The following is a 12102-nucleotide window of genomic DNA, read 5'->3' as shown; positions in this document are numbered from 1 at the left end:
ATAATCTTTATCATAACTCACTCAAGTATACAAAGAAAATTGACAAAAGTTAGGTCATTATTCATATCTGATAAACCAAAAAATTAACAAACCAATAAGACAAAAAAGTGGGGGGAATCAAGTGCAAGAGAGAGGCCATGCATGGTGCCTTAGTCAGAGGGATCTTGGGTGCTTTCAAAAAAACCATCATCAGTGGTGCCATCAAAGAATTCTCCAAATGGATGGACCAAAAACAAAAGGGACCAATGTGAGGACACAAGGATTCGACATGCCAGACCAGAATTTGCCACCTTCAATGGTTCAGAAGCGTGTCTAAATTCCACCCTTGCAACTCACCTATCATCTTAATCTCCTCCCTCACCATTAACTCAACCTTTTCAATTTTATATTGTCTTTCTCTTCTTTCATTTGCCCTTTTTCTAAAGCATTCTACTTTTTTCACTAAATTCCTCACCTATCATTAATTAACATGTGCTACCCTCACTGCCACTCTGTGCCCTTTGACTTCTCTTCTCTCCTCTCTATTTAACCCATTATTCTTTTTTCTCACAAACTATCATGCTTTCTCTCTTTTTCCTATAGTACTCACCAAACACTTCCCCTATAACTACAACCTCTCGCAACCCATACCAAACACACCAAGTTCCATCAGAGAAACACAAAACTCCCTTTCTCTTTCTTTGCATTTGTTCCTCCACCCCCGACAAGAGATGAATTCTGATCAGTTTCAGAAGAACAGCATGTACATAGAAACCCCTGAAGCTTTTGGCGATGGTGGCAAAAACTTAGACGACGATGGACGCATCAAAAGAACTGGTACATATATATTGTTATAGTATTTTACTAATCTAATGATAATAAAACCATATATAAGATGGATTATTTTTATTCCGGTGTAACAAAAAGAAATCTTACTCTCACCCGAGTCACGTGCATCCAGCGGTTATAATTTATTAAAATTAACTGTTATTTTACTTCTTATTCTTACACCGGTATCAAAAGATTATCCTATATATATATATGTATCATAATCATAGATGGTTATATAATTAATTAACACATAATATGATTTATGTTATGTGATGGTGATTAATTTGAAGGTACATGGGTGACTGCGAGTGCTCATATCATAACGGCAGTGATAGGGTCAGGAGTGCTATCACTTGCATGGGCAATTGCACAAATGGGTTGGGTGGCTGGCCCTGCTGTTCTCCTTGCCTTCTCTTTCATCACATACTTCACCTCCACTCTTCTCGCCGATTGTTATCGTTCACCTGACCCTGTTCATGGCAAGAGAAACTACACCTATTCCAATGTTGTCAGATCTGTCTTAGGTAAATTAAACTGAAATTCATTTTTATCATTTTCTTTTATGCACCTTTTTTGTCATTTGTTAATTAGTACTTAAACTTAATTGACATGATCAAATTCGAATAAAATTTGATGTAATTAATACTTATTAATTGTTGTTTTTTAATTTCGGTAGGAGGGAGAAAATTTCAGCTGTGTGGATTGGCACAATATATAAATCTTGTCGGTGTAACCATCGGCTACACAATAACTGCTTCAATTAGTATGGTGTAAGTTTCAACGTAAACTGTTGACTTTTATATATGGAATATATTAATTTATCTAAACTTTTGGACTTTAACAGTGTAGTAATAAATTCTCTTCTTTCTTGTTTTTTTTTTCAAATGGTGACAACCAATATTCAGGGCGGTGAAAAGGTCTAACTGTTTTCACAAACATGGCCATCAAGATAAGTGCAATATATCAAACTACCCTTTCATGATAATCTTTGCTTGCATTCAAATTGTCCTTAGCCAGATACCAAACTTCCATAAGCTCTCGTGGCTCTCCATTGTTGCGGCCATTATGTCTTTTGCTTATTCTTCCATAGGCCTCGGGCTCTCCGTAGCTAAAGTAGCAGGTAGGTTAATTAATTAGTATTCAAAACTTTTAACTTTTTTTAACACTAGTAGCCATGATTTTCACTTCTAGATTAATTTATAATAATGATATAAGATTCACACATGCATGTTTGGCCAATGGATAAGGTGGGGGTGGACATGCACGGACATCCTTAACGGGGGTGCAAGTTGGGGTGGACGTTACGGGATCTGAAAAAGTTTGGAGGACGTTTCAGGCTATTGGTGACATTGCCTTTGCTTATGCTTATTCTAATGTTCTCATCGAGATACAGGCAAGTCATGTTTCATTATTATATTATTATTATTTGCAAACATATATATCATTTATAGTTTGCATAAAAAGGGCCATGCATGCATGCCCACGTATACAAAGGATGAGAGGGTATGTGTCAAGTCACATCCTATTCATAATTTCATATAGAATCAAACTTTCATTTAATGCGTTCGATATAGCTTCTTTTGTTGATTATGATATAAAATTACTTTGCTTTGACCTACCTACCCTCCGATAATAAATACAGATAGATCTACATGGCAAAAAATTTTGGTTTGCCAGGTTTCTCTAAGTATGATGCATTAATTTCAATACTGCCATACTTGTATAGCCTATGGCTATACAAGTATGAAAGAGTGTATAGCCTATACCTATACACTTAGAATGGATCATGATTACATGCATGCATAACTAAAGAGAACGTGGCAGTCTGAAAGAGTGTCCAATTGCGGACTCTGATTGATATATTGGGCGGTGATTTTCAAAGAACGAAACTCTTTATTCGCTACATCTCTAAGCCGGCCCAGATAAGAGGCTTGGCAATGGAAAGAAATGACCCTTTAATGGATTAGTAAAATGACTTTTCATTTATGAGTTTGTTATTTCTTATATTATAAAAGATAAATTTATTTCTTATATATATAAAAAATATATGAAACTTATGTTTTTTTTTCTCTTCTAGACCCATATATTTTAATGTATGTGTAAGAGATAAAAGAAACGTTAAATCCTTCATTTATACGGCTTATGTCAGGGAGCTGATTATAGAAATTAAACACTATCGAAATAATTAGAATACTCAGATGCACAGATTTACATCTATATGCACCTCGTATGTTTTCATGCAAGCCAGCTGGATGACACACTGGTTCTATTACAACTTTTTTTCTTTTTTTTAATGGTCTGAATTATATGTATAGTATCACTTTTCTAATTGTTTGCCTTTAATGGTATAAGATATCTTTTCTTTTTTTTTCTTTTGGAAATTGATAAGATATCTTTTTTGTCAAAAGCAAGTTATCACTTCTTCATTAAAGTGGCAGAAACTATTCTAATCAAAACTAAAAGAAAGATTCTTTTAGTCCTTTTATCGAATTTTTCAGTGGAAAGTAAAAAAGATAAAGGAGACCTTTTTACCAAAAAGTCATTAATATATCTTAGAAAAGATGCCAAGAAAAATTATACTTCCTTCATAGGACGTTTATTTGCGTCATTAAGACTCCTTATATGTATGCAGAATAAAAAAAGATTCCTTAATCTCCTTTGGCATTTTTCGGGTCCGGATATATCATGACTATTCACATGTAAGTAATAGATGTATATGCTTAGAGATATCTATAAAAGAAATATCATACGGGAGTAGAAAAAATATACCAATCACTAATAATATACGTATAGCGAAGGCATGAGGTGTGTGCATCATGATAAGCAAAAGAATAGGGAATTCAGAGTGTATACGTGAGAGGCTTGACCCTTTATTTATAGAAGTGTGAGAGGCTTGACCCTTTATTTATAGAAGTTACTTGTAGGTGTAGATCCTGATAGGATTGTGATTGTTGGAGGATAAGATAAAAATTGTTAGGATAGGGACCTAATACTCTGTTCCATTAGAGGCACCTTTTCATAAAAAAAAAATAATATGGCAACTTTATAAAAGTTGAGCCCGATTTAAATCCCCTTTTTCTTCTTCACTTTATCTAGTTGTGTTCCAGACAGACCATATTTTTTCAGGTTCATTTTTATCACCTGCTACCGACCTCTATAGATGAGTGTTCCTTCATCCGTTAGTCGTAGATTGAGCAATTACTGGAAGGGTTGATTTCCCCCAGAATTTGTTAAACTACATAAAAACTTTTTTATGAATTAGGAACTATCGCACGCTCATAAAGGACAGAGGCTTTATTGTTTCAAGCTAATTAATATATACTTTAGCAACATCCTGGTCAGCCCATTATTTTTTATTTTATTATTATTATTATTTCTGAGGGTGTGGGTTGCAGATCGATTAATTATCAACCAGGAGATGTGATTCACTTTGTAAAACTGGAGTCCATATAAGTGAAAATTACTCGCAATTTGGTAAAAATACCCTATGGCCAAAACAAAGCTGAGAAAAAACTTTCGTGGTGTGTGCGCACGCATATATATATTTGTCATCCGTCTAAGAATGATAACTTTCATGGGAATGTAATGATTATTGTCAATGGCACATGATGATATTTTACTTCCATGCCCACTGGGGAATGGGGACAAATGATTGCAGGATACACTGAAATCAAGCCCTCCAGAGAACAAAGTCATGAAAAGAGCAAGTTTGATCGGCATCTTGACCACAACCATGTTTTATATGCTATGTGGCTGCCTAGGTTATGCAGCATTCGGAAACGATGCACCAGGAAATTTCCTCACAGGGTTCGGCTTTTACGAGCCCTTCTGGCTAATAGACTTTGCCAACGTCTGCATAGCCGTGCACTTAATTGGTGCATATCAGGTAAAAAAAGAAACTTGGATTAAGCCCATTTCCTGCTTCTGATGGCACAGGTGTATTTGTTCATGCTTTGGGATTTTATATATTGCCAGGTCTTCTGCCAGCCCATATTTGGTTTCGTAGAGAGATGGAGTAAAGAAAGATGGTCTGAAAGCCAATTTGTAAATGGAGAGCACGCTGTGAACATTCCGCTATGTGGAACTTACAATGTGAACATTTTCAGGGTGGTGTGGAGAACCACATATGTTATCATCACTGCTTTGGTAGCTATGATCTTTCCATTCTTCAATGACTTCCTGGGCCTGATTGGTTCATTGTCCTTTTGGCCATTAACGGTTTACTTCCCCGTAGAGATGTACATTAAGCAGTCCAAGATGCAAAGATTTTCCTTCACGTGGACATGGCTCAAGATATTGAGCTGGGCCTGCTTGATCGTTTCTATTATCTCAGCTGTCGGCTCCATCCAAGGCCTCACTCAAGATCTCAAGAAATTCCAGCCCTTCAAAACTCAGCAATAATACTAGTTCTAAGCTCTATATTGTTTTCTTTTGTCGGTCACTTTTCTTCGTTTTAGTAAGTTATCAGCAAGTCCTTGGATAATGTAATGTTATCAGTTTCTAAGAAAGAAACAAACATAAAACTCAGCTGCAGTGTATATATGTCATGAATAATGCCAAGATGGTTTTATAGTCAGCACTATTATTTAATATTGTCATCTATGATTCTATGGTACGTGAACTATATATACCCATTCAATTCCGTAGAGCCTGCATTAAGCTTGTATCTGCATCAAACGCATTTCAATAGCAGAGAGTCAAGATTCAAATTCACTCACTGGTCATGGAATCCGGTAGCAGAAACAGAAACTGAATCAAAAATCATGTCTAACTGTGACTCATTCGTCATTGGAAAACAATCTAAAATTGGGATGTCAAGACCAATACTAGTAGAACTAAGCATTTAAATCAGTACACAGTCATTCGACAAGCTCGCTCCACTTCACAGCTGTCACACACACACACATATATATTCTGTGTCAATTAAGTCCAACAGAAATGTCTCATAACTATTTTGAATGTTTCTTTCCACCAATAATATAAATAAAAGGAATCCAATAAATCAGAAATTTTAATAGGGTGCACTCAGGTTTATTAAGTACCTTAGGAGTTAGGATCATGAGGTAGTCAGACTTGGATACGTATAGCAGAGCAAATGCTCCAACCATCATATCTTCTCTCTTTCTACGGCAGAGCAAATAGTTGTTAAAATCTAACTATTCAATGCGATTCAGCAAACCAGTGATCCGCATCATGTGATGAATTGGAAATGGCTTTGAATCGTGCAGTATATTGCATCAATGGTGCAATTCCATATCACAGATATGAATAGCAAGATCCAATGAATAGCAAAATCTCTTTCTTTTTCATTTTTTCTTTTTCATAAAAAATTGAAAAAACAAATAAGCTTAAACTGTTGGATGATAGGGAACTAAAGGAACACTATTATTCCATGTTATGTTTTCATTCTTTTGAAATAGGGGATTCACACAGTCAAACACTCACTCGATACACATCCTATTTGGCTATTCTATTGCTCTTTTTCATTGTTTTGAAGCATAAGCTTCACATTGTGACTTTTGGCTATAGCATTGCTTTATTTTCCTTTTTCCAAAACATAGGCTTCACACAGTCATTTCATATGACTCAACTATCACTTATGACTTATATTGAGCATCATCTATCATTCATATGATATACTTCAAGCTACTTTTAATTATGTCTCTGAATCTTACAATACAACACAATTCATGATTCACAACTCAAATTAAATCGGCAATTCAAAATTTGAATTGCGATTTGATAACCTTGTCGTCTTCATATTACCTTCTTTATTACATTCTTTTGGCAATGAGTTTCCTTTTAGGGGGAAGGGGTGGGAGTTCACGGTCATAGAGGTTAAAAATACAAATGGACGGAAGAATTGGATAATTAATATACTAACATGTCCAAGAAAAGAAGTAATGCATACGCCAATGTGCTTGTGTTAAAAATACGAAGAAATGTTGGAAACCTTGACTGTTTATCTTCTACAAGCATCAAAATTGTACTCCATCACTTGACTGTTTTCTGTGAGATCGAAAAGGCATACATTTCGGACAAATGAAATTATTCAAAGATAGGATGTATGTTCAAGTTTGGTCAGATGCACATGAAAAAAGAGCTAGGGCATAGTCGTATTTCTATCCGATAAAGTTTAACAATTTACACCACATTCTTTCTAAAAACTAAAACACGAAGAAATAATATTAAGCAAGAAAATGAGCTCAATTACAGACAAAACAAACAAAATGTATTAGTGTATTACCCAAATAGAGAGATCAACCAGACTCCCTCTCACTCATGACAAATGCCTGAATAAGACTTTGTGCAGCATGAGTTTGCTCTGGGGTTCCAGATATTATAATTTTAGTTTCCACAGCTCCAGGCTTTGGATCAGTAATAGTAATATTTGCATCAGAGATCTGAAAGTGTGAACCACATTGCAAATGTCAAAATCATTAAAAATAATACAATAATTTCATCAACAATCACAGTATCCAACAATTTATGTTCCAATTAAAAATGAGAAGAGGGTAAACAATCTTTTTGTTGTTTTTTTCTTGCGTATTTGGGGCCACGGGGAAGGGTACACATACTTAACTTCAATGTCTAACAGGAAGATGTTACACATTTTCTCACATTAATACAATTATAGCATTCAGTGTTAGGAAAATACAAATGATATCTACAATGTTGGAAAATGTCCCTTTTGTTTGTTCCTTGATATAACTTGTACACACAAGCATATGCGAAAGAATATTGGCGCAGGTGTGGATGCATGAGTGACTCAGGCAACTACTTAAATTGTAAAGAACAAAAACCATCTGAGTAACAGCCATATAAAAGCAACAATATTATCATCATAAATTGTCATATGTAGTGGGTTAACCTGAAGTATTTGTTTTAGGCATTCACCATCTTCCCCATATATTACAGGCACCATCGATCGAGGAACGACAACTTCAACAGTAGTGCTTGTGATAATTGGTTGACTCCCTCTGCATGATAAAACTCAGTTATTATATATATATATATATATATATATATAGAGAGAGAGAGAGAGAGAGAGAGAGCAATCACAAAGGGATTGAAATATAATAAATACAACAAAATTATTGACATTTGAGAGTGATAGACATACCCAGCAAATCCTGAAATTCTTCTAGGAGGACCTCCTGCAAAGTCTGGCAATCCCATGAGTCCACCACCTTCAAGTATCCCCTAGAAACCAAATATCAAATAAGACCAACTCCAACAATTAGGTAGCCATATCAATGTGCAAAAAGAAGCTTGTTCATAAATTAATGGCTTCTCACAACTAAAGATTGATATGCCATTCCTTCTGAAATTTTACTATTGGGAGAACCAAACTAGCAAGTTTGGCCTGGATAATGGGATATTGGTACACAGTCCGATACTTTTCTATTGTCAGATATTTATCTGAACAAGGCATCTATGAGCCTCTCACTGAAGCATGCCTACAGCCCTGGATTTAAAAAAAGAAAAAAGAAAAACTCCTGCCTGGGATTGAACTAGGATGTTGAAATTTTTTATGCTATATATGAAAATAAATAGATTGATTATAACTTTCAAGAATGTAAACTTCTCTTTCTCTAATTTTTCTTTGGTATCTGCTTAAAAATTATTTAAGTCACAATTAAAATATTTTATATAATAAGAAACTACAGACAATTTAGAATTTTTCAAAAATAAAATATACATCACCCAAACTTAAAAACCTATGTTTCATAAAGTTAATTATTACATACACAATTATTTTGATGCCAACCAAGCCTGCTGGACCACTGTCCCCTACTCATTCAGTTCAACTTAAATTCTAATAAGACTAATTTCAGTATCCAGCCCGAGTGTTTGATAGAAGATAACCTAAATCTAAACGACATGCAGATATGATGCAAAGACAGTGGGTAAGCCAAAAATAGTACAAAAAGATAAACAACAGTTCAATACCTGAGGACCCCAAGGCTTCCTCTCAGATATGTGAGAAGGAATGCCTGGTCTATGCATATTATTCATAAAAGGAGGACGATCATCAAGGGGAAAACCAGAACGCGGAGGTGGAGGACCTAGGTCAGAATACATTCCGGGAGGTGAAAGTCCCCGCCTTCCCAAATATGGTGGGAATGGAGGAAGCTGATCCAGAAATGAAGAATTTGAAGGATAATTGACAGATGGATATGCATCGCGGAAGAAATTATGTCTTAATCTAGTGGTTATTTGCAAAAGAGCATCATGCACAGCCTCAATTTCTCCATTTATCTGTCAGAAATTAAACAGGATAAGCAACAACTATATGAAACATTAAATAAAATTTCAAGGTAAAAAATTGTTCAAATTAATAAACACCAATCACCGAACATACATGTCATGTCAAATAAAATAATTGATAAATCAGTACCATGTAAATGTAATTATTAGCAAGTTACTCCAATTGCTCATTTTGAAAAAAAAAAATGACTTGACAATATTAGTTGTAGCTTTCCCTCAGAAAAAATGGTTATTCTGATATGAAGTTTAGGTGACATCCACATCATATCTCCCAAATTCAAGGGGGTGTAGTTTAATTTAATCTAAATAATTGCAACATATCATAATCATTATGTGAATAATACTCATAGGAATAAAATGACAGCTTTTACTTTAAACCTATAACAAACTCAGTAGAAATTGCACCTGAATCACTTCTTCATCTTCTGAAGCACACTTTGGAACCTTATCCTTTCCTAATATACGGATATGGGCCCCTGATAACTTCCTCATTTCACTTATGATGGAACCTCCCTTGCCAAGGAGACAACCTATTTGATTGGAAGAAACAAGAATCCTTGCTAACATACTATGCTCTTTGGCATCAGGTATAGCAATTCTACTTTGCACACGAAATACAGCCTCTTGCACAGGAGATATTCTATCATCTGGGTGCTGCAATTATTAATCTATCAGTGAAAAAAAAATGTGGCTCCATAACTACAGCTCAAATGAGAAAATGGGAAACTTGCACCATACCGCTGGACCAGATATGACAATAATGCAGTCCTCTGAATCCGGGACGCCATCTATAACCTTGATTTCACTAGCTGTCTCTTGCTGCACAGCCTTTATGATTGCTCCACCTTTACCAATTAAATTTCCTACCCTTTCAGCCGGACACAATAAACGAAAAGTAAGCATTTCCTGTAAAGGCCTCATGCGACCATGAATGGCACCTTCATGAAATTTGGGAATCAGAGGAGGAGCAGAATGGAAAAGAGAAATATCATGAGACCCAGTAGCAAATGGTGCTCCTTGAGCAGCAAAAGCTCGGTTATGAGGTGGGAATTGACCAGATGAATGAGATGATAACCCAGTAAAATTGGCAGACAGAGATTCATGATCCCGAGGTGGATTTTCCAAAAGCTGTTGACAAACAGATTGAAGAGCTTTCCTGACAACTTCAACCCCCCCTGTGATCTACATCATAGCATACATATGAAAAGTAATGTTAAAACGAGACAACAAGCATCAACGAGTCTAGAAATGAGTAATATGCACCAAGATAGCAGGCTACGGGACCCAATTTTTGTACTTCAGCCTCTTATTGTGTGTCACTAAAACCATTAAAAATGCATAATTGCAAAACACATTTGCCAAAGCAAACATTCCACCCAGACGTTTGCTACTTCAAATAAAACTAGCAATGATAATTTAATGGAACGATATGCAACTCATCCTTTTTTGGTTCAGACAGTGTAACAAACGTTTACCTGAACTAGCTCATCAGAAGCCGATGCACACATGGGAAGTTTGTCTCTGGGAAGGATTCGAATCTGTGCCCCACTCTCAGCTGACATTTTCTTTATAACACTACCACCCTTTCCCAGAAGGCATCCAACTTGATTCGAAAGGACAAGTAGCCTAAAAACAAAGGAAGAAGATTTATTACTTTCTTCATCACCTTCAGTTGTCTCCTCTACTCCTTCAATCATCCTCTCAAAAACTAGTGATAGAGCCTTCCGAATAGGCAAATTACCCTTCTCGCTCTGCGAATCTTCAACGGGAACAGAATCTTTATCTCCATCATTGTCACCGTCGTCGCCGTCTTCTTCTTTCGTCTCCTCATTCTTCCCCTTGCCTTCATCCTTATCATTATTAACCTCCTTTCCCTGCTCAGTAGTATCTTCTTCAGTCTCTTTATCAGAACCAAAAATGGTAATAACTCTCTCATCGCACCCCGGAACAGGTTCCTCAATTTTAACCTTCACACCAGTTTCTTGGCGAATCTGTGATACGATGGCACCACCTTTACCAATAACACCGCCGATTCTAGAAGCAGGACAGAGTAAACGGAAGACAACATTTCCAGTAGACACATCCAACGGTCCTGCAGATTTTTGGCGTTTCCCTTTCCCATTTGGCTCTACATGGCTCCTATCATTTGGTCTCTTAGAAGATGCCATTGGAACTGACATGAGTATCAAACAATGGCACAACTATTTTGTATCAGTTTAACATTATTAAATCCTATAACTAAAACTATAAAACAAATTCAAAGTACGAACAGTTAATAACAAATATTGTAACCGCGAACTTATTGATGGATTTAATATTTCATTTTCAATGCAATGACATGCACCGTATTAAAATTCAAAAGAGGAAAAGTTAAGCCAGGTGATAGAGGGTTAGAACTATCAAGTTTCCAGTTACAAATTTTAAATAAAAAATAAAATAAAAGAACAACAACAACCGGAGGATGAAGAAAAAAAAGTAGCGGTGTGAAGATCTTAATATAATTCAAACCTTTCCGGAGTCACACGGAGACGAAACAGCACCGTAGCGTCGACGATGGATAGAAGAATGACGGAAAACACGTTCGGAAAGAATTTTCTGTGTTTCCAGTGACCTAAGCACTTAGGAGTGCGTATCGGCCACTCTACTTCCCAGCCCAAAACAATTGGGCCCCCAATTGCAACTCTTGAATTTTATACATAGTGATAGTATGATATTATTGTTTTCTTTTTTATTGAGATGAAATATGAATTTATATTTTGTTATTTACTTTTAGTATATAATAAATTCATAAAGATAAAAATTGTTTAAAAGTCAAATAATTATTTTTTATAAATTTTTTATTATAAAATATTAAATAAATAGACAACGTATTTGCAACAGTGTTTTACTTTTATTAAAAAAATATTTTGAAATGATTAACACAAAAGTGGTTTAATATGTTAGTTGCTATTACAAAGGAAAATTATTTATTTGGAGTCAATTTTTATGATTTTTTTAAAAAATTATTGTTATGATAAAGAC

At 35.4% G+C, this 12102-nt stretch overlaps 2 protein-coding genes across 4 annotated transcripts; one reads left to right on the top strand and one right to left on the bottom strand.

Annotated features, from left to right (window-relative positions):
• Window positions 1-538: 538 nt before the first annotated feature.
• On the top strand, window positions 539-5211 carry LOC133297798 (amino acid permease 6). The gene is made up of 7 exons (XM_061497002.1): window positions 539-816; window positions 1101-1334; window positions 1487-1580; window positions 1716-1930; window positions 2058-2203; window positions 4469-4696; window positions 4786-5211. Exons 1-7 carry the CDS (start codon window positions 711-713, stop codon window positions 5209-5211), a joined length of 1449 nt encoding a protein of 482 aa, XP_061352986.1. The 5' UTR covers window positions 539-710.
• A 129-nt stretch (window positions 5212-5340) lies between these two features.
• Window positions 5341-11724, bottom strand: LOC133297797 (KH domain-containing protein HEN4-like). Of its 3 annotated transcripts, none has more exons than XM_061496998.1 (9): window positions 11590-11637; window positions 10557-11282; window positions 9820-10263; window positions 9487-9735; window positions 8764-9072; window positions 7934-8013; window positions 7682-7790; window positions 7058-7214; window positions 5341-5477 (listed from the first exon to the last, which is right to left on the bottom strand). In XM_061496998.1, exons 2-8 carry the CDS (start codon window positions 11259-11261, stop codon window positions 7071-7073), a joined length of 2040 nt encoding a protein of 679 aa, XP_061352982.1. In that variant the 5' UTR covers window positions 11262-11282; window positions 11590-11637; the 3' UTR covers window positions 5341-5477; window positions 7058-7070. The 3 variants fall into 3 exon arrangements, with proteins under 3 accessions (XP_061352982.1, XP_061352984.1, XP_061352985.1); XM_061497000.1 differs by lacking the exon at window positions 5341-5477 and adding an exon at window positions 6783-6819; XM_061497001.1 differs by lacking the exon at window positions 5341-5477 and having other exon boundaries at window positions 6830-7214; window positions 10557-11254; window positions 11590-11724.
• Between the last annotated feature and the right edge of the window lie 378 nt (window positions 11725-12102).

Source organism: Gastrolobium bilobum, unplaced genomic scaffold (genome assembly GCF_033153095.1).
Source record: "Gastrolobium bilobum isolate Gb01-03AN ecotype WA unplaced genomic scaffold, APGP_CSIRO_Gbil_v1 utg33308, whole genome shotgun sequence".
In the NCBI taxonomy this organism is placed as follows: domain Eukaryota; kingdom Viridiplantae; phylum Streptophyta; class Magnoliopsida; order Fabales; family Fabaceae; genus Gastrolobium; species Gastrolobium bilobum.
Note: the sequence above shows the minus strand (reverse complement) of the source record. Positions and strands in the feature narration are given on the sequence as shown.